Source organism: Suricata suricatta, chromosome 13 (genome assembly GCF_006229205.1).
Source record: "Suricata suricatta isolate VVHF042 chromosome 13, meerkat_22Aug2017_6uvM2_HiC, whole genome shotgun sequence".
Lineage (NCBI taxonomy): Eukaryota > Metazoa > Chordata > Mammalia > Carnivora > Herpestidae > Suricata > Suricata suricatta.
The window spans coordinates 33,750,633-33,774,622 of NC_043712.1; the positions used below are offsets into that span (position 1 = coordinate 33,750,633).

General features: G+C 34.7%; 1 protein-coding gene across 1 annotated transcript in view; it reads right to left on the reverse strand.

Moving 5' to 3' along the window:
* Positions 1-23,990, reverse strand: part of DCAF10 (DDB1 and CUL4 associated factor 10) — a 52,315-nt gene that overhangs the window by 18,848 nt on the left and 9,477 nt on the right. The window contains exons 2-4 of the mRNA XM_029919958.1: positions 22,420-22,533; positions 9,889-10,086; positions 287-489 (exon numbers count right to left, since the gene is read on the reverse strand). Of these exons, the coding sequence (XP_029775818.1) occupies positions 287-489; positions 9,889-10,086; positions 22,420-22,533 (515 nt within the window). The remainder of the gene's footprint in view (positions 1-286; positions 490-9,888; positions 10,087-22,419; positions 22,534-23,990) is intronic.

Below are 23,990 nucleotides of genomic sequence, written 5' to 3' on the forward strand. Positions count from 1 at the left end.
AAATGCTGATGAAAGATTTCTGGATAGCATAAAGAACTAAAAGAAAATATTTTGAGTTAGCAGTTCTTTGCCCTAGTTCATTTGTGATACAGAAGCATTAATTTATGCTATGTCAGAGATTTATATAGGTCATACTTCCTTGGGAAAAAAGCTCTCACTGGGCTTTCCAAAGATTATCTTCCAATTTTCTTCCCTTTCTCCTGCATCATTCTTAGAATGAAAACATGCCATCCTTTTGTGTGAGATTCTTTGGAAAACTTTCTTTGATCAAAAAAGAAAAGCTTACCTGAACTTGATGTAGTTCTTCTTGCTCTCAAAATAGGATAGCTGCCTACTTCTAAAGACTTGGTTAAGTCAAGATCGTGCAAAATCAAGAGATATCCAGAGGACGTTGAGATCAACATTTTGGAACAATCTGGTGTTAATCTCATTCTCATGAGAAAACGTGTGTGAAAGAATTTCTTATGTGGACACCCGTCTTCTGTACACCTACAGAAGAAATCAAACCAACAAAACCTAGAATTATCATAAACATAAGGATTTCATTGATAGCCGTTATTTTGACCGTCAAACTAGAATTTACAGTCAATTTGTACTTAGCTTTATAGACATTAACAATGAATGATTTTGGTTGTTTTGCTCACCATTCCTTCTTTCATCTCCAACTTTCCATTTTACTCTTTCTTTCTGAAGTGTGTGTGTGTGTGTGTGTCTATGTATGTATATATATATATACACATACACATATGTTTTTTTTCATTTTAATTTTTTTTTGAGAGAACGTGAGCAAGCTCAGAAGGGGAGAGAGGGAAGGGGAGAGAGAGAGACTCTTAAGCAGGTTCCACACCCAGCATGGAGCCTGATGTGGGGGTTGAGCTCATGACTATGAGATCATGACCTGAGCTGAAACCAAGAGTCAGACACGTAACTGGATGAACCACTCATGCTCCCCCTCAAAGTCATGAACTATGAGACCATGGCCTGAGCTGAAATCAAGAGTTGGACACTTAACTGAGCCACCCAAGGCAACTCTGGGTTGAGATTTTTAAGCAAGACTTTGTTGAGGTAAACTCTTACTTTATGTTGTTCTGAAAATATTTCCTCTTGGGAGGGGGGAGTGGAAGAGAGAGGCAGAGGGAGAGTGAGTCTCTTAAGCAGGTTCCACGCTCAGTACACAGCCTGACACACGGCTTGATCCCACAACCCTGGAATCATGACCTGAGCCAAAATCAAGAGTTGGACACTCAACCAAACTGAACCACCCAGGTTCCCCCATTCTTCTTTTATCATTAAAGATTTAGCTGAGGGGTGCCTGGGTGGCTCAGTCAGTTAAGTATCTAACTTCAGCTCAGGTCATGATCTCACCGTTGTGAGTTCAAGCCCCGCATCAGGCTCTGTGCTGACAGCTCAGAGCCTGGAGCCTGCTTTGGATTCTGTGTCTTCCTCTCTCTCTGCCCCTCCCCCTCAGGCTCTGTCTCTTAAAAATAAACATTAAAAAAAAAAACTTAAAAAAAAATTTAGCTGAGTACCTAACCTCAGGCTAATAATTCTGACTACTGGGGATAATATTCCACTGAATTCTGGCTTCCTAACCCTAACTCTGTTGTTATTTTTAAGTCCACTACTAGTCCAATTGTTTATTTGGACAATTTTCTCCCTCTTTGGAGTATTGGAACTTCACTGTTTAAATCTGGATTTCTTTCTACTTAATTGGGATTTATTTGACTTTCTAAATTGCAAGATTAATATTCATATATTCTGGGAAATTATCCATTATTATTCCGGTATTTGCCTCTCACCTATTTTCTCTATTCTTCTGGCACTCCAAATAGATGTTTGAAACATTTGTATTTGATTCTCCTTGTCTCATAACTACTTTCATAAATTCTACCTCATTTTTGTTGCATTCTAGATAGTTTTCTAGTATCTATCATCCAATCTGTTTTTAAAGTTGTGTCTAATATGTGACTTAACCCATCCTGGTTTGAATTTTTTTTTTTTTTTCAATTACTGGAGCACCTGGGTGGCTGTCACTTAAGTGTCTGACTTCTGCTCAGGTCATGATCTCACAGTTCAGGAGTTCAAGCCCACTTTGGGCTCTCGGCTGTCAGTGCAGGGCCCGCTTTGGATCCTATCTCCCTCCCTCTCTCTCTCTACCCCTTCCCTGTTCGAGCACTTGGCTCTTTCTCTCAAAAGTAAACAAACTTTTTTAAAAAATTTAATTACTAAAAACTATATACTTAAATTTTTAAAAAATGTTGTGATGATTAGGAACACTACTGACTTTTACATTTTGATCTTGTCTTGCAATCTTGGTAACTCTTACTAATTCTGATAATTTGTCAGAATTTTCAAGGTTTTCTATATAGAGCAGGGATCAGAAAACTGGTCAATGGGCCAAGTCTGGACTACTGCTTGTTTTTATATAGAAAGTTTGTTGGAACACCGCAATGTCCATTATGTATTGTCTATGGCTGCTCAGAGATCACACAGCACACAAAGCCTAAAATATTTATTGCGCAATCCTTTATAGAAAGCTTACCAACCCTTCATACAGACAAATATCATCTGTGAATGCTATTTTTTATTTTTCCTTTCCAAACCTTATTATTTATTATACTGCGCCAAGTAGGAGTCTGCCATCTCCCACTCCAAAATAATAATAAACAATAGTGGTAACAGCAGGAATGATTCCCCTTCTAGATTTTATAGAGAAAACTTTTTTTTTAAGTAAGCTCTACATTCATGTTAGGCTTGAACTCTTGACCCCGAGACCAAGAGAGGCATGCTCTAGTGACTGAGCCAGCCAGGCGCCCTTATAGAGAAAACTTCCACAAGTTTCACCATTTAAAAATGTCATGTATGTTTTAGTGTATACTTTTGAAGAGTTTCCTACTATTTCTAGTTAAGTTTTTTTAAGTTTTATTAAGATATAATTTACATGTCATAAAACTCACTCATTTTGTTTACAATTAGTGATATTTAGTGAAGTTGTGCAATCATCAAAACAATCCAATTTTAGAATTTTCTTCATTCTAAAAACCCCACCCAGTTGCAGGCAACCACTAGCCTACTTTTGTCTCTGTAGATCTGCTACTTGTGGACATTTAATAGTAACAGAATCATACAATAACTTGTCTTTTGGTTTGGCTATTTTTTACTTAGCATAATCTTTTTGAGGTTCATCCATGTAGCACATTAGTACTCTGTTCCTTTTCATTACCAAATTGTTTTCTATGTATGGATACACTACATTTTGTTTATTCACTTACCAGTTATAGATATTTGTATTTGTTCCATTTGGGGAATATTATGAATAATACTGTTATAAGCATTCATGGACAAATCTTTGTGTGGTGACATGTTTATTTCTCTTGGGTACATACCTTGGAGTGGACTGGCTGGTCAGATGATAACTCTATGTTTAACATTGTAAGAAACTACCAAACTGTTTTCAAAAGTGGCTGAACCATTTTACATCTGCACCAGCAATCTTTGAGGATCCAGTTTCTCCACATTCTTGCCAATACTTATTATTGTCTTTTTCTATTAAAGCCATCTTAGTGGATGTAAAATGATTTCTCATTTTGGTTTTGACTTGCATTTTCCTTATGATTAATGATGCTGAACATCTTTTCACATACCTATTCATCATTTGTATATCTTCCTTGGTAAAATGTCTATGTAGCTATTTTGCCCATTTTTAAATTGGTTTATTGGGTACATAGAAGTTGCAAGAGTTCTTTATATATTCTGGGCACACATCCTTTATCAGATATATAATCTCTCCCATCCATTAGTCTTTCTTTTCACTTTATTAATGGTGTCATTTGATACATGAAAGTTTTTAATTTTAATGAAGTCCATTTTATCCATTTTTAAAATCATTGGTACTTTGGTTTGCAAGATTTGCTCCCACGTTTTCTCCTCTGAGTTACATAATTGTAGCTCTTACATTCGGGCTGAAATCCACTTTGAATTCCTTTTTTTTTTTTTTTTAAGTCTAAATTCATCTTTCTGCATCTGGATATCCAGTTGTGCAGACATCATTTTTAAAGAAGTCTATCCTTTCCTATACCACTGAATTACCTTGATACCTTTGTTGAAAATCAGCTCATCATAAATGCAAGGGTTTCCTTTCATTTATATGCCTGTCCCATGCCAGTAAATACACTGCCTTGATTACTATGGCCTTGTAGTAAGTTCTGAAATTGGGAAATATTTTGTTCTTCTTTTCAAGGTTATTTTGGCTATTCTGGGTCATTTGTATTTCCATATAAATTTTAGAATCAGTTTGACAATCTGTCCAAAAAAGGCAGCTGGAATCTTGATAGGAATTGCACTGAATCTATAAATTAATTTGGAGAATTTCCATCTTTTAAAAAATTTATTTTTTTTAAATTGTCCTCTATAATCTTATTTATTTCATTCATTTTTTAAGTGAGCTCTACATTCAATATGGGCGTAAGCCCTTGACCCCAAGATTAAGAACTCCATTCTCTACTGACTGAGCCAGCCAGGTGTCCCGAGAATTGCCATCTTAATGATGCCGGGTCTTCCATCCATGAAGAAGGAATGTCTCTCCATTCCTTTACATCTTCTTATATTTCTTTCAGCAAAGTTTTTTACAGTTACAATATACAAATCTTGTCATATCTTTTGTTAAATCCACTCCTAGGTATTTTATTTCTTTAGGTATTATTAACGAATGGAATTTCCTTCATTCATTTTTGGATTGTTTATTGCTTATATGTAAAAATACACTTGATTTGTGTATGTTGATTTTGTATATCTTGTGACCTTGTTGAACTTGTTCTAGTAGTATTTTTTGTGGACTCCTTAGGTTTTTCTATGTACAAAAAACAAAACAAACACACAAAATTTTCTATATACGAGATCACATTTATAAAGAGTTTTACTTCTTCCTTTCCAATCTGGATGCCTGTTATTTCTTTTTCTTGCCTGACTACATTTCCAGTGCAATTTTACCTCCAGTACAATGTTGAACAAAAGTGGTAGGAATAGACATACTTGCCTTGTTCCCAATCTTTGAGGAAATGTACTCAGTCTTTTGACATTATGATTTTAGCTGTAGATTTCTAATATAGATGTCATTTACCAGATGTCTAGGGAATAAAAGTACTCTATTATTCCCAGTCTTATTACAAATGCGTATTGGATTTTGTCAAGTGCTTTTCTGCCTTTCCTGAGATGATTTTATGAATGGGTTTTGACCTTTATTAATATATTAACTGATTTATGGATATTAAACCCTGTGTTCCTGGAATAAATTCTACTCAGTCATTACATATAATCCTTTATACATGATGCTACATTTGATTTGTTAGTATTTTGTTGAGGATTTTTTTATTTTTTTCTTCTCTTTGCTTTTGAGGGATATTGGTCTGTAGTTTTTATTCTTATGATGCTTGTGTGGTTTGGTATCAGAGTAATAATACCAGCCTCATAAAATGAGTTGGGAAGTGTGCTCCTCTATTTTCTCAAAGTTTGTGAAAGACTGGTATTATTTATTCTATAAATGTTTGGTAAAATTCACCAGTGAAGACTTTTGGGACTGGGCTTTTCATTGTGAGAAGATTTTTAAATTACCAGTTCAGTTTTTAATTTGCTTTAGGTCTATAGATTTTCTATTTGTTCTTAGTTTATTTTTTTTAATGTTTTTGTTTGTTTGTTTGTTTTGTTTTGTTTTTTTGGAGAGACAGAGAGAAATAGTGTGAGCAGGAGAGGGTCAGAGAGAGGAGACACAGAATCCAAAGCAGGCTCCAGGCTCTGAGCTGTCAACACAAAGCCCGATGCAGGGCTCGAACCCACTCACTGTGAGATCATGACCTGAGCCGAAGCCGGACGCTTAACAAACTGAGCCACCCAGGTGCCCCGCATTTGTTCTTAGCTTAAATAATTTGGGACTCTAGGTATTTGTTTATTTAAGTTGTCTAATTTGTTGCCATAAAGTTGTTCATTGTATCACTTTATAATCCTTTCAATCTCTGTAAGACTGATAATAATGGGGGCTCCTGGGTGGCTCAGTTGATTAAGCGTCTGACTTTGTCCCATGTTTGTCTCACGGTTTGTGAGTTCAAGCCCCACATTGGGCTCTGTGCTGACAGCTCAGAGCCTGGAGCCTGCTTCAGATTCTGTCTCTCCTCTCTGCCCCTCCCCTGCTCACTCACTCTTGCTCTCACTCTCTCAAAAATAAATGTCAAAAAAATTATTTTTTAAAAACTGGTAATAATGTCCCCTATTTTGTTTTTAATTATGAACAAATGTTGAATTTGATTCCTTGATTAAAACAATCATGGACATTCTGTTTAACCTATTAATGTGATAAATTATATTAATAGAATTTTAATATGATTTCTATTGATTTTTTTAATTTTTTAATTTTTTTATTTATTTTTGATACAGAGAGAGACAGAGCATGAGATGGGGAGGGTCAGAGAGAGAAGGAGACACAGAACTGGAAGCAGGCTCCAGGCTCTGAGCTAGCTGTTAGCACAGAGCCTGACGCGGGGCTCGAACCCACGAACGTGAGATCTGACCTGAGCCGAAGCCGGAGGCTTAACCGACTGAGCCACCCAGGCGCCCCTGATTTTATTTTTTAAGATTTTAAGTAATCTCTACATCCAACGTGGGGCTCGAACTCATGACTCCAAGGTGAAGAGTCACATGCTCGGGGTACCTGGGTAGCTTAGTCAGTTGAGCATCCAACTTCAACTCAGGTCATGATCTCACAGTTCATGGGTTTGAGCCCCACGTCGGGCTCTGTGCTGACAGCTCAAAGCCTGGAGCCTGCTTTGGATTCTGTGTCCCCCTCTCTTTCTGCCCCTCCCCCACTCTGTCTCTCAAAAATAAATAAATGTTAAAAAAAAAAAAAGTCACATGTTCTACTAAGCCAGCCAGCCTAGATATATCATCTTTTCATACCATGAATAAACCCAACTTGATCATGATATTTTGATTATAACAGGATTCAGTTTCCTTTTGTTTAGAATACTTGCACCTACATTCACACTGCAGACTGACCTTTCACTTTTTTTCTTCTAATATTATCTGTGTTGGGTTTGGCTTTTAAGGTCATTCTAGCTCCATACATGAGGTAAGGAGAATTCCTCCTTTTTCTGGAATCTGAACAACCTAATAAACTGGGATGTTCTGTTTCTTGTATTATCGGATAGAAGTCACCTATAAAACTGACAGGCCTGCTGTTTTATTAGTAGATAAATTTTAATTGATACTTTCTATTTCTTTAATGGCTATGGCAGAGGCAATGTTCAGAATATTTAAATAACCAGAAATGTATAAAAGCTAGCCAGTCAGAATTGATGTGGTTGAAACTGGGTCCTGGAATTACAAAGTTCCCATCAGCAGAGGGGACCTCTCAGCAGTCTACAAACCCAGGGTTTGACTCTTGGCTCCTATTTTACTGCCTTCTTGACAGTCATGTGGGCAAGTTACCCAATCTCTCTGACCTTGTGGTTTCCTTAGCTTTAGAATGGGAGAATAATAGTTATCTAACTCATGAGGCTGTTCTCAGAATTAAATGAAATGCTAAACAATCCCCTCCCTAAAGAGGGAGAGGTATTTCAAGGGGGACTTTAGCTATTATGTCACAGGGAGATCTTGAGGGAAGTGCCCCTAAAAGGGCCTGGGTAACCAGAAGGTGACAGGATTTGACCACCTGGGAATAATTCAGGATAGTGGCTATTTATCATTTAATACAGAAGCAGCTTACTATTTTAACTACTTCAGCTAAATCAGTACATATTGATTAAATATCAGTCCAGGTTTTAGGTCTATTTCAGGTTTTCTAGTCCTCTTCATCAGTTTTGCTAAGGATTTTGAGTAAACTATCTATTTCATCAAAGTTTTCAAGTATATTGGTATAAAGGTGATAAAGTATCTTATTGTATACTTTTTATTGTTACCTTTTTTAGGGTTAAGATTATCTTTTGTCTGATTTCCCTTGATGAACCTTACCAGATAATTGCATTTTCAGTTGGTTTTTTTTCAAAAGGTACCCTTTAAAAAAATGTTATGCTCACTTTCAATTTCATTAATTTCTGCTTTTATCACTTCCATAATCTACTTTAACTGGGTTTATTCTTTTTAATCTTTCCCCAGTTTTTTGATAAAATGCTTAGTTCACCAATTTTTAGTCTACTGATTTCACTATGACTTCTTCTTCAATCCATGAATTATTTAGGAAGTGGGTTTGTAAATCTCCAAATATGGGAATTTATAGTTACCTATGTTAATTAAACTATAACTGAGGTCAGGGAAAATCATTTGTGTGATAACAATCTCTGTTACTGGTTGAAACTTACTTTGTAGTCCAGTACATGCTCTCCTTTTGTACATATTCTAAGTTTGCTTCAGAGGATGTATTCACTATGTGTTGCGGGAATTCTAAATATGCCTAATAAACCAAGTTTATTAGCAGTAAAATCTCCTATATTTTTTGGTCTATTTTATTTATTAGTAAATGAGAGAATGGTTTAGTATTTTCCACTGATACAGAAAATATTTTTAATAATCTGTCCAGTTTTGCTTTTTACTGTTTGAAGCTATGTTATTACATACATATAAGAACTTTATGTTCTCGTGAAATAAACCTTTTAATATAGTACCTTTTTATCACTAATTCTGCTTTAGGCCTTAAGCTCTCTTTTGTGTGCTATCAATGGAGCTATAACTGTTTTTCTTTGATTTGAATTTGCCTGTTATTTTTTCCTCATCCTTTTACTTTCAGATTTTTCCATTTGTATGTTTTAGGTGTATCCTTTACAAAGAACATAAATTGATTTTCTTTTTTAATCCAGTCTAACCCTATCTATCTTTTAACTGGCTACTTTAGTCCATATGTATTTATTACAATTATTGATATTTGGATTATCTGCCTACCATATTTTTGTGCTTCCTGATTTACCTGTTTTTTTTTTTTAATGATTTTCCCCCTTCTCTGCCTCTGTTGGATTTTAATAGCTTTGTTCACTAATTTTGAAGTTACTATTCATATTTCTATTCAAATTTTATTTCTAAATTTAAAAAGTAAACTTTAACAGGTATGTGTGTCTCAAAGATAATCTGTATATCCTTTGCTCAAACAGTATGCATAGTTACAAATCTTTAAACATATCCCCTTTTTACATATGATCTCTGAAAAGAATGTTTCAGAAATGGTCCTGGTACATCACTGTATTGTCATTTCACCACAACTAGCAACAGGTATATTTTAATTATTTCTCAAATTTCAACTCTTTAAATGATCAATTTCTCTATACGGAGACATTTCACTGAAGTATTTCACTGTGTAAGCTGTCCCATGCAGGATACTTAGAAACTCTTATCCCTACGGATTAAATGCCAGTAGAAATCCCCTCTTCTGCCACAGTGACAACTAAAATTGCACCACATATTTACTTCCAAACATTTCTCTATGGATCAGTACCACTCCAAATGAGGAACTACTCTTTAATGCATGAAGTGAATGTACAAAATTACAAAATAAATAGGTTTAGAATCAAAGGACCAAAAAATGAAAAACATTTCTGTTCCATAGAGGAAATAATAAAAATATTTTTCCTTAAAGTCCTTAAATTTAGGAAACTCAACTTGCAAACCAGTTTGCATCATTAACTACATACTACTTGCTCTCCTTTCCATTAATTTTCTCCGAATTTTAAAGTTACAATACATGACTACATGCAAGTAACAGAAGATGGAATCACTTTTTTACTGTTTTCCCCAAAGGCAGGTTCTTCCTCCTAAAGAGATATAAAAACTAAGACAAATCACTGAATTTAGTTACCATCATAAACAAACATTTTTTGTTGTTCACAATCCTAACACGGTCTCCTATTCACAAACCTGTTGGTGTCCCAAATAATGACATTTCCATCAAATCCTGATGTTACTAAGAGTCTTGTATTAGTATCATATTCGATGTTCTTCACCCAGCTAGTGTGACCATGTAAAGTGCATACTTTGGTGTTCAATTTCCTCAGATCCCACAGTGCTATTGTAGTGTCATCGGAGCAGGTGGCAAACAGCCGGTTATCAAGAAATCTACAAAGCAGAAAAAATTTGAGAAATAGTCTCGATATTACCTAATCAAGAAAACAAACAAAAAAGGACTACAAACTTACTATATAAACCCAGTGATTCTGATATACAATAAATAGTAAGTATAATTCACATAATCACAGGGAAGGATACTATGACTTACTGAGGACCACAATGCAATTTTATCCATCTGCTTTATATTACTGATTTTTATTTGGAAATGGAAATGGGGGGGGTGTTTGGAGAACAGTGCTAGAGGGCAAGAACTTTAGAATCTGTATAATATGAAACACAAATGGTGAGAGACAATTTAATAGGAGACAGATTTTAAAGACTTGATTGCAGAAGGAGATATGTTAAGCTGTAAAAGGTTCATAACTGTAACAAATATTTGCTCTGCTAAAAGGAATGTCTTCCTGTTTAGAACATATTTACATATAAAAATTGCAGTTAAAATGCCATATTTTTAATCTGTTAATCCAAAGGCATCTCCCAAATAATCATAGTTAGCAACATTTTATTATGACCAGTTAAGATTACAAGGTAGATAATTAAAATACTCTATAATTCAGATTTTTTATTATTTTACACTGATCTCTCAATCCTTAGAGTATATTTTATACACCTACTTAAAAAATAACAAACCTACCAATTTTCCTTGAATTTCCCCCCCAACACACACTTGAATTTCTACCTAATTCAGCATTAAGGATGTTGTAACTATGCTGTTATATAAAACTTCCTAATCTCTTGCAGAAAGAAGAAATTAATTCTGGAGCTTCTTCCAAGGTAAAATTATATGTAATTACTTTTTATCAGAAATCAACCCCATTATCCACAAATATCATAACCTTCTAAAATTTAACACGGTTTTAAAATTCCAGAATTTTGTACAAACTGTGTCTACTATTTGAAACCACCTTCCTTCTACTCCTTGCTTTATTAAAATAATGCTTGCTTTATTTTTATTATTCAGCTAATTCCTTCAGGAAGCCTTATATCACTATCCAGCCTGGAGTAGATTTACCAATCTTCTAATCTCCCAAAGTACTCTAGAATTCTGTCATAACATTTAATATTACCATGTAAGGAGTAACTTCATAAGGCTATAAATTCCTTGAAGCCAGGAGGAACTTGTTAGATCTGCAGTACCCAACACACACAGTGCCAGGCACAAAACAAGCACTCACAAATATTTATTATCAGTGAATGAGAGAAGTTCACTGCCTAGTGGAGAAATAATAAATACATAATTATACAAAGTAATTGTGTGAAATAAGCAAAGAAAAGGGTAGTTAGGAAAGACCTTCTGTTGATGTCATCTTAACCGACTTTAAAAGATGAGCAGGCAGGGGTATATGGGTGACTCAGCTGGTTAAGTGGCTGACTTGATTTTGGCTAAGATCATGATCTTATGGTTCCTGAGATCAACCCCCACACCAGATTCTCTCTTGCTCTCTCTGCCCCTCCCTCGTTCACATACTCTCTCTCAAATAAAGATGAATAAAAAAAAGTAAAAAGATAAGCTGACACTCCCTAAGTGGCCAAAGGGTCACATAAGCAAAGGTAAAGAGACACGTAGGGGGATGGTATACTCTGAGAGGCAACAGTAGTTAGGAGTGGGGGGGGGGGCGGGAAGTAGAGATAAATAGAGAATACATCATGGATTTATTCTATAGTGATTCCCAATATTTTAAAATTATGTATACATGCCCATTAAAAATATTTTTAAAGGGAAAAACATCCACCATAAAAATAACCAGTTATTGATATATAGCCTAATTCTTATGTTGCAAGCCTGATATCATGTCATAATTATTTTACCAAGTTTTTAAGGATTAACAAAATCTTTTTTTTAAATGTTTATGTATTTTGAGAGGGGGGGATGGAGAGGGAGAGCATGCAAGCAGGGGAGGGACAGAGAGAGGGAGAGAGAGAATTATAAGCAGCCTCCGGCGCTGTCAGCACAGAGCCCAACATGGGGCTCAATCCCACAAACCATGAAATCACGACGTGAGCTGAAATCAAGAGTTGGACGCTCAAGCAACTGAGCCACCCAGGAACCCCAACAAAATCATTCTGAATGGCTGAACAGGTTCACTGTATGAATGAACCCTAATATTTATTTATAAATGATAGATTATCTTTTGTTTTATTTATTTTTAAATGTTTATTTATTTTGAGAGAGAGGGTGAGCAGCAGCCGGGGAGAGAGAGGAAGAAAGTAAGAGAACCTCAGACAGGCTCTGCACCACTGTTATTGCAAAGACCAATGCAGGGCTAGATCTCACGAACCGTGAGATCATGACCTAAGCTGAACTGACGGATCCACCAGGTCCCCCTGTTTTCTTCTTTAATTTTTTTAATGTTTTTGCTTATTTTTGAAAGACAGAGTCAGTGCGAGCAGGGGAGAGTCAAAGAGAAGGGGAGACACAGAATCCAAAACAGTCTTCAGTCTCTGAACGAGCTGTCAGCACAGAGGCCGATGCCAGGCTGCAACTCATGAACTGCGAGATCATGACCTGAGCTGAAGCCGGATGCTTAACTGACTGAGCCACTCAGGCGCCCCTCCCTGTTTTCTTTTTTAAAACCTAACAGGGGTTCATGGGTGGCTCAGTCGGTTAAGCGTCTGACTTCGGCTCAGGTCATGATCTCACAGTTGGTGAGTTCAAGCCCCGCACAGGCTCTGTGTCGACAGCTCAGACCCTGGAACCTGCTTCCGATTGTTTCTCTCTCTCTGCCCCTCCTCCACTTGCACTCTCTCAAAAAAATAAACCTTAAAAAAAATTTTTTTTAAGCAAGCAATTGTTGGATGTTTACATTGCTTCCAATTTTTTTTTCTGTTAGAAATCACTATGATAAACATCCCAACAGCTGAATATTAATCACATTCTTAGTGGGGCACCTGGGTGGCTCATTCTGTTAAGCGTCTGGCTTCGGCTCAGATCATGACCTCACGGTTCATGGGTTCAAGCCCTGCGTCGGGCTCTGTGCTGACAGTTCAGAGCCTGGAGCCTGTTGCAGATTCTGTGTCTCCCTCTCTCTCTGACCCTCCCCTGCTCATCCTGTCTCTCTCTGTCTCTCAAAAATAAAAAAACAAAAAAATAATTAAACAAAATTTAAAAAATCACATCATTAGTTATTTTTCTAAGTACATTCCTAGAAAGTTTATTGCTAAGTAAAAAAGGATTTTAAAAAACATAAGGCTTTTTTGATACATACACCCAAACTGTCCTCAAAGGTACATAGCAGTATGTAGTTCCAGCAGTTAGGGGTATCCATTTCTCTAATTTTTTAATTCTCTTAAGTGCCAGGAAAAAAAATCTTAAGTTGAAACTTTTATTTTTTGCAAAGTTGAACATTTTCACACTAACTGGAAGATTATATTTCTCTTGTGAATTGCTATTCATGTTCCTTGCTGGTTTTCCTATTGCTGTTATTTTTATTATTGAGTTATAAATTCTCTATAGTAAAGATAATATATTTCAGTTTTTCAGACAGTATGTTGAATATTTTTTGCACATATACTTCATTGAATTTTACAGCATTTTATTTTTTAAGTTGGCTCTATGCCCAACATGACCCTGAGATCAAGAGTTGTACAGTCTGTCCACCAACTGAGCCAGCCAGATGCCCCACCACATATACGTCTGTCTTTCTATGTGATTTATGTAATTTCTTATTAAATCAAAATTTTAGTTATTATATTATCAAGTCCATTTTCCCCCTGTGGTTTTATCTTTACTGACAAGGCTTTTTAAAGTAAAAATATTTTAATAACTATCTGACAGGAATTATATGATTGAAAAACATACATGGTGACAAAAGGCTACTGGAGGATCAAACTTTATTTTGACAAATTGTATTTGTCAAAATAAATTGATCATCATAGAGCATCTACCTTCATACATTTAAAAATATTACGGGATGGGGCACCTGGCAGGCTCAGTTGGTTTAAGCATCTGACTCTCGCTTTCAGCTGGGGTCATGATCTCACAATTCCTGGGTTTGAGCCCCACACATCAAGCTCTGCACTGACAGTGCATGGCCTGCTTTGAGAATCTCTCTCTCCCTCTCCCCAACCTGCATTCTCTCTCAAAATAAATAAATAGAAACTTTAAATAATAACTAAGAAATGTAGGGAAAAGATACATTATTTTAGTCTACAGAAAATACTTAAAGCTCATATGGATTTAAAACCCTAGTTGGATGATACTGAAGGATTTAGGCAAGAGAACGACATGATTAGATAAGAGTTTCAGAAAGATCTCTGAGGTGGCTAGTTTTCAAAACTTGGATTTTCATAAAAAATAAAGTGGGGGATCAGTTTTAAAATTTTTATCAATAAGGCCACTGAAAAATTATCAATGTTACATGAAAGATATTTTAATACCAATGATGTTCAAAGAATATAATCTCAGAACAAAAGCTAACAATTTGAATTGAATAAATTTACCTTAATAAAAAATTCAACACTTTGACTTTAGTTTTCTCATTTTGCCTCAAAGTTTTACTTGTTAAAAATCTTGGTACTGAAGAATCATTGGTGAAGGGAATAGATAAATAATAGAAAATTAAGAAGGTAGATTTGGAGACCAGTTAAAGTACCCATAATTCTCAGCCTAAAGCAGGCAAATGCAGAGAATGTAATCCTTGGAGATCTGGCCCAAAATTCTCAAATTAACACTCTGTCTAGCCTAATAAGTTAATAAATACATTTTTAACTCTATAGTCCCCAATGAACAGGAGACACTCCACACACTGAAACCCATGAATTTATGAATTATAAAACTGCCCTGCATGTCCCCCTCAAACACCAACAGATGACTGTAACGATTCCGGATAGACTGACATTTGGATAAAGTGATGTCTTCATTATCAGACGTTAATGGGTAAAGGATAAGAGCAACTGAAATAGACTTTTCTTAAAACAGGTACCAGCATTTCATTGTACACAGGGAAGTGTTGTCTAAAAACCAAAATCATAGAAACACATTTATTTTACATTTATTTAATTACGTGTAAATTCTCAGAATAAGAATAAATAAAATGTTTGGGGGTTTTTCTGCATGGTCTTTCCAATGAAATTATGACAGCAATATATGACACCTTACTTAATACTTTAGTTTTATACTATAAAAAAGAATAAGTCCTATACAATAATCAACAGTTTTATCCACTTTCCCAAGGGCCTTTCCTTAGTCCCATGAGATATTCACATAATTCTCTGAAGTATCTATCATGTCATCATTTGTCATTTCCTTTAATTGATAACTAGCCTAACTCTCTCAGATGCTCATTTGCCAATGATTTTATACGTAATTGACCAGTTTTCTAATATCACTCTCAGGGTTTTGTAAAATTCCACATCCTTGGCATAGTAAGAAATTTCATGTCCCCAGTGATGAGCACTGCATTTACATTATAGTGTCTGAAATGTACCAATCAGAAAAAGACCAACAAAGACACTGGGAGGGGAAAAGTAGGTCCTGGAATATTTAAATAGGTCCTAAGTTTTTAACTGCCTTACCACTAAGTGAATATTCTTATGATAATTTCAACTGCCCTTGTAACCTCATAACTGGGGAGACCTTAATTATTAAATGGACTCTTAAACTGACATACAGAGTCCTCATAAATAAGTAAATCTATATAAAGGGCTTAAGAACTTACTTTCCCTAACTTTCCCTAAATATGAAGAAAGAAAATACTCCTTACAACTATCAATATTTTTATTTTACAAGATAATGAAACCTTAAAAAATTAAAGAATGAACTAGAAGACATTACTAAGTATATGCAAAATCACTATCTAGAACCAAACCAGGAAATGCATTCCCATATCTCTGAACTGTACTCAGGTGATCTAACTGAACTGAGCATGAATTCCAGCTCTACCACTTGCTACATATTAAAGATATTGGACAAATCTCTTTAACTGAGTTGTAATTTCTTCATCCCTTAAAATGGATAAAGTATCTGTTTCACATCAGGCTATTTTAAGAATTAATACTGTATGAAAAGAATTTCACAAAGGTTTGGCACATGGTAGTCACTCAATAAAAATGGAAGTTAGTATTATTAATTAATAAGTAATACACACTTAAGCTCATGCCAGAGGACCCTTCAGATCCTCACGCAAAACTCTTAAGTGACATGTACTTCTAAAAAGCTTCAAAATCTGTTTTTCTAACCAACAGAAACAAATTCAAATTTGTAGGTGTGGAGTACTAAAGCAGACACACTGAGAGCAGCTAATGAGAGCTGACATTGAAAAAGAACAAATTCTAACAGATTAGTCAGAAATCATTTTGAGTAGGGCAAACAATTCAACACAGCCTTTCTTTCTGAGGTAAGAAAATTTTAAATTGTAAAATATTTAAAACATATAGAAAATTATGAAGAATATAACAAAGACCTGTGATACCCACCACCCAGCTTTATCAAATTTTAACAATTTGTTATCTTTAAAATTTCTCTGAACATTACAAACACAACTGAAGCACCCTGAATATCCCTCCCCAATCCCATTCCCCTCCCTCCCTCTCCAGAGGGAACCACTATCCAAAATTTGTCACTCCCCATGCAAGTCTTTAATACCATGAGTTCCTAAGTATGTATCCATAAACAATGTATAGTTTTGTTTTGCATTCCATTTATTCTGTAAATATTTAATTAGCACCATGTGCTATGCAGAGTTCTAGGTGCTGGGGATACAGCACAAAACCAACAAATATGCTTATGTTTGTATATTTCCAAACTTTACATAAATGGTATCACACTGTACAGTTCATTCTATAATTTGCTTTTCTGGCTCAACCTTGAATTTCTGAGATGTATCTCAGATGCTGATACTTCTAGTTCATTTAACTGATGTATAGTATTCCATTATATGAGTATACTGGAATTGATCTTCCTCTTGATGGAGATTTGTTTCCAACTCGTATTACTAATGATGCTATAATCAACCTTCTTTACGCATTTCCTTGTTTATATATGCTTTTATTTCTTAAACATTTTTTTTGCTCTTTAATTTTACCAGATATTGTTGCTAAATTGCTCTTCAAAATAATTTTATTAATTATACTCCATCAATGGTGTCTAAGAATTCTACTTCTCAACATCTTTGCCAATACTTAGTATTTCTTCATTGTTTACTTTTATTTATATTTTCATAACTAGGAAGCTTGAAAAATTTTTTCATACTTACTCCTCATTTTGGCTTCTCTTTATGGTTTTCTGCCTATTTTGCTCCAGGGTAATTATCTTATACATTCTGGGTGCTAACCCTTTCTTGGTGCATTGAAAGTGTCTTCCCCCACCAGCCTACAGCTTATCTTCTCAGACTGCTGTCTCTGGTTAGAATGAAGTTCTAAGTTTTAATACAGTTGAACTTAGCAATCCTCTAATGAGTTACGATTTTTATATCTTAAAAAATCCGTCCTCATCTTTAGAACATAAATATATTCTATATTTCTTCTAAAGCTTTAAAGGTTTGGTTTCATTATTAGGTCTTTAACTAGAAGTTCTATTTAGTTATGGTATGAGATAGGAATCTAATCTTACTTTGTTTTTTCATATGTATATATAACCAGTTCTCTCTTTTCCATTTCCCCACCACTAATTTGTAATACCCATACCCATGCTGTTGTATATCAACTTTCCATATATGCATGGGTCTGTTTCTAGAAGTGCTACTCCATTCCATTAGGCACTTAATCAATCCCTGTCCTAAGACTGTGTTTGATGTCAGGAAGACTACCATCTTAGTGTCCTTCAAAATTGTCTCAGATATTCTTGGCACTTTGCTGTTCCATATGAATTTTTAAGTTAAAATAAAACTAAACAAACCCCTGTTGGTATTTTGATTAAAACTGAACTAAATTTATAGACTAATTTGGAAAGAACTGACTTCTTAATGATATTGAGTTTTCTCCCTGAGAGAAAATATGTGTTTGTTTTTGCAAGTACCTGGCAGTACTATCAACTTGGATTCAATTTTAAATTGCTGGCTAGTGGTTCTAGACCATACAGTAGTTGTGTATTTGGGCCCTATACATGCATGAAGGCTGACCTGTGGTTAGAAATTTACTGAAGAGATTTTCTGATATGCCTCTACCAAGGTCACAGTCTACATGAACAGGGTAGTATATTTCTATATCACCTTTATGCTCTAAGTATAGCCCTTGGGAGTCCTAGACTTATGCAGGGTTTTCCACTACATTCCTCATCTTGAACTGGCCATAGAATTAACCCTCCTATTCACTGTAACTCCTTATATATATCAAACAGAAGGTTAAGGTCACTAGCATTTGGCAAATGCCTCCAAGGTAAAAGTCAGCTAAATACCAGTTTACTTCTTTGCATTCCTACTTCTATTTCATTTTTGGCTCTAGGATTCCTTTCTTTCTTATCTGCTCAACTATACATCAAAAAAAAATTTTTAAATACATTTTATTCTGCATTTCTATTTTTAGGAGAAAGGTTATTCAAGATATTTTAAAATCTTCTACAGCCTAAATTTATCTACTTGATTTACAAGATTGGGATGGAAATGTATTAAAGTCTCTCACTATGACTCTATACTTGTAATTCCTTATCTGTTTTGTTTTTGTGTTTTTTGTTTTGTTTTTTTTGAAATAACACAAATTTCAAATTGTATACAATTTCATAATATCAGTATGTACTGTTGTACTTTATCCTTATTAAAGCTTTTGGTCTTCTATCTGTCCAATAATGATAATCTATATTAGTTTTCTTTTCCCATTTCTGGGCAACTTTTTTTTAGTATCTCTATAAAGAGTATATAGATAATTTCATTTTTTTATTCAAAATTGCTGTCTCTGTGTCTTTTAATAAAAAAGATCAACCCATTTATACTTACTATGAACTACTCCTATATTTGGAATTATTTCTATTTCTTGTTTTCTATTTATCATCCCTTTGCTTGCTTTGTTTATTTAGTTTATAAAGCTTTTGTGTTTTCTACTAATCAAGTTTCAATATTCTCTTTCCCCCACTTCTGATTTGGAATCTGTACACTGTATTTCTACTATTTTAGTTACCTTTAAGTTTGTTTTTCATTGCATATATTTAATTATACATTGTTCTGAAAGAGTCTGAAATCACTTAATATTTTGACCTTTTTTCTGAACCTGACATGAACCTTGCCATATTGCACACAATCTATTGTCACTATCCAAAGCTACACTGTCCAGTTTGGTAGCCATTAGCCACATTTGGCTTTTGAGTCCTTGATATGTGGCCAGTCTGAATTGGGATGTGCTCTAACTGTTAAACACTGGATTTTGAAAATTCAACATTAAAAAGTGAAAGTAAACTATCTCAATAAATTTTATAATAATTACATGTTGAAATGATAATATTTTAGTCCTACTAGGGTAAATGAAATATTAAAAATTAATTTCATGTTTTTTCTTTTTAATGTAACTAGCAGAAAATAAATCTAGACTTTTAGTTTTAACTTGTTTTAAATGCATCCCCCCAGCAGCACTGGGTGGTTCAGTTGGTTAAACGTCCAGCTTCAGCTCAGGCCATGATCTCGTGGTTTGTGGGTTTGAGCCCCGCCTTGGGCTCTGTGCTGACAGCTAGCTCAGAGCCTGGAGCCTGTCTTCAGATTCTGTGTCTCCATCTTTCTCTGGCCTTCCCCTGCTCACGCTGTCTCTCTCTCTCTCTCAAAAATAAAAAACTTAAAAAAAATATATAAATAAATGCATTCCCCCCAAAACCCTAAATCATTATCTTTCTGCTATTAGTAACATTTATCATTTCACCTAATTAAATTCTTTTATGGAATAACAGTTTACCTGGATATGATATGGCATGGAATATTATTTTCCTTTAGTATTTAAGATACTACTTCATAATCTCCTAGCATCAACTGTTGCTGTTGAGAAACCTTTTGTAAAACCTTGAATTATACCTCTGTAGGTAATCTGGCTTCTAACTTTGGTGGCTTTTAAGATTTTGTCTATATCTTTGATACTCTCTACAGAGTTTTACTACAACCTGTTTCAGTGTAGATTTATCTCTATTTAACCTGTGTGACATTCTAGAGTTTACTTTTGATTCAAGGATCAATGCTTCTTTAGTGCTAAAAATTCTCTCCCTTTGTGCCTTCAAAAATTAGTTCTCCACCAATCTCTGCGTGTTCTTTTTCTATAACTCTTTACTATACACATATTGGGAGTCTCTCAATATTCTATGTCTTTTAAGTACTCAGTGTTTTCCAACCCTTTAATTCTCTCATCAATGATGTAAAGGATAAAATTTATCCCATCTTTTGAGTTTTTTATATACTAACCATATTTTTAATTTCTAAGAGTTGTAGTTGGTTTTTTACCACATTAACATGTTCTTGTTTCATCTCTTTTGTTTCATAATTTTGAGTTCCCTTTAAAAGGAAAATATTCCTTATTTCTTTGAGCATCCTAAAAATGCTTTAAAGTGTCTCCCAATCAATGGAATACTATGCAGCCGTTAAAAAGAAAAAGATCATCCCATGGGCACTAACATGGAATGATCTCTATATATGTTATTAAATGGAAAAGCCAAGGTATATAGTGTGTGTAGTATGCTACCATTTATATAAAAGTGTACGTATATATGGATGTATGTATATATGTATGTGTGTGTATGTTTGTACATGCATAGACTATCTCAAAAATGATAGTAAGAAACTGGTAATAGTGGTTGCCTCTGGGGAGGGGAAATGGGTGGCTAGGGGACAGAGGTGGGAGATAGACTTACTTTTCACTGTTTACCCTTTTGTACCTTTGAATTTTGTACCACGTGCATGTATTACCTAGTCAAAAAAAAATAAATAATTTATTTTTAAAAATAAAGTCTTTGTTGGACTACTCCATAAAATTAACTTCATCCAGAAAAAAAATGCTTGTTTTAGTTGCTGATTTTATGATATTAGTATTAAATGTCTTCATGAGTTTTGGAATTTTGGTTATAGGTTCATTTTGAATAAGCAAAGTTTTAAGAAAGGTTTTTAATTACTTTTTTCTTCTCCTATTTAATGGTTTTGTAGTTATCTCCACTTTGATTTCTGAACCCCTAATCCACAATTAGGCCATATAATGACACTAAGGCCTTTAGTTTCCTGATGATATTGGAGCTATCACATACATACATTCAATCACTGACTCAGTAATGGCTTCATTTAATTCCTGGCCAGGAGGATGTGTCTTAATCAGCCAAAACCCATTGCCTCAGGCAGTGAATAGCTTTTTTTTTCAACCTTTCACAAATGAGACAGGCATTCTAGTCAAATGGCGGCTTTGTGTAGTGATTCTGGCTCTGGTTCCTGCATCACATGAAGCACTTGAGTACTTCAGATTCCTAAGAGGAACTAAAACTACTACGCATAAGTACCAGTACTGAAAACCCAGTGGGCTTGCAGTTTCAGACCTAACAGCTTGTGTCTGTGTTCTACTTCTGGCCCACAAAAATGTTGTTTCAGAGCCTGGCTGTATCTTTTGTGCTCTTTAATCTATTGTTCTATGTGTTTGGAGCATAGAGGCTACATCAAAACTCAGCATGTCACTGTGACAAGAAGTAATTTCCACATTTTTTTTAACATTAACAGTAATCATTATAAAAGGAATATAGTCTTATTACATAATGTTTAGAAAACAGAAAATTACTCATTATCTATTCATTCTAACCCATCCTATGTTAGCACTGAAAAATATTTCCTCATCTTCTGCATGTCATATTTGTAAACAATTTTAATCATGATTTTTACCTATATTGCCCCAAGATTTGTCCATGTTGATATGTAGTCCCTATGACCATCATTTTAATGACTGCATATTAATCCACGAAGCTGTTCAACTGTTACTTCCCACATTATTGAGAATTTAAGGAGCTTCCAACATGCTTTTATAAAGAAGTTCTCTGAGCATATGTGGTTTTTTTCCCCCTCAATAGTTTGGAATGGGGAGAGGTAGGTGAGAGAGGCTACGCAGTGGGATTGCCATCATTCTACACAGATCATTAGCCCAAAGACATTGCAGGACTATTGTAATACATGGCCGACCGAGGCTCGTAATGACAACCCTCGTATATGAAGATAAAAGATAAAATCATGCGGAAGTGAAAAATGCATTTCAGAAAAATTCTAATCCAAAATGATTAATAATAAGTTTGATAATTAAAGGAATAAGTTTCACAAGGAATAAATTCACAGTTCACAAATGCATATCATCTAGCACTGCTGGGCAAGATATTACAAATTTTCATTAACTTCCAAAACAGAATATTTTGGGTCACATTAATAAACTTCACTATTTTACTAAAATACTGACCTGATATTATTTACACAGTCTTCATGAGCTTCAGAAAGTGTTTTTATGTGCTTTGAAGATATAGGGTCAAAAAGCAGAACTTCAGTCTGTTCACAAGCAACAGTCAACACTGACCTGAAAGAAAATGACACATTTCTCTTTAGCTTTCTAGCATTCTTTCATTATTGATATTTATTTATAATCATACAAACTATAATGAATAACTTTTTTACCAATGTTAGTAGCAAAGATTTATTTTTTATTTTTAACGTTTTATTTATTTTGGGGGGGAGGGACAGAGAGAGAGAGGATGAAAGAGAATCCCAAGCAGGCTCCATGCTCAGCACAGAGCCTGACATGGGGCTCAATCTCATCATTCTGATACCCTGACCTGAGCTGAAATCAAGAGTCAGACGTTTACCTACTGAGTCACCCAGACACCTCAGTAGCAAATATTTAAAAGACTGAAATTCTCTGCTGTTGACAATAGTAGGAAATGGTAAGCTCAAACATTATAGGGAAGCATAAACTGGTACAGTGTAGGTTCTGAGAGTACCTGTATCTATCAAACTTTTAGCACCACATTCTAACAGCTGAGCTAACGAGACAACCCTGTTATATCTATCACACTTTTAAATATGCATACCTTTTGACTCAGCAATTTTTTCTGGGAATTTAATCTAAAGAAATAATCATCTATAAATATAAAGAAACATATATAAAGATGTGTTTCATTGTAATGAGAAATTGAAAGTAACCTAAAAGTACATGAAAGGAGGAATGATTGATTCTATAAGCCATGGTACATAATAGTCTGCAATACGGTGCCACTTTTAAAAGTAAAGGGAGGGGCGCCTGGGTGGCTCAGTTGGTTAAGCGTCCAATTTTGGCTCAGGCCATGATTTCACGGTCTGTGGGTTCAAACCCCACATCAGGTTCTGTGCTGACAGCTATCTCAGAGCCTGGAGGAGCCTGCTTCAGATTCTGTGACTTCCTCTCTCTCTCTGCCCCTCCCCCATTCATGCCCTGTTTCTCTCTGTCTCAATAATAAATAAATATCAAAAAAATATTTTTAAATAAAAAAATAAAAAGGGATAGTTTTATGTGAATATGCAAGAACTCCAAAACACATTTCTAAATGAGAAAAGCTGGTTGTAGAAAAGCATGCATAAATGAGGCAACTTAAGAAAAAAATTATATATAACAAAATTATTAATTTCTTCATCAATATCTATTAAAACGTACTGAAAAAGTTTTGGCATATATACTACCGAACCAGTTAGAGTCAAACTTAATCTCTTCCTTTACGGTTTTAGTCTTGTCTCTAGTTTCAGCCCTTTCTTATTACAAAGTTATATTATCAGAAATCTTTTATAAGCCTCATTTTGATTTCTGAAAAGCAACTGTCTTATTTGATTAAGTCTTAGTTTCCTGTGGGCACTGCTCTTTCAGATTCAGACCTAACAAATGAAATCTTAAATCTTTGAAACTGCAGGCCTGTTCTCAATTTATATTTCCAGTAATAAACAGAATTTGTACACTTAAGATGAAAATACATAAGATAAAATGTTTTTAATTTTTTTAAGCTATCT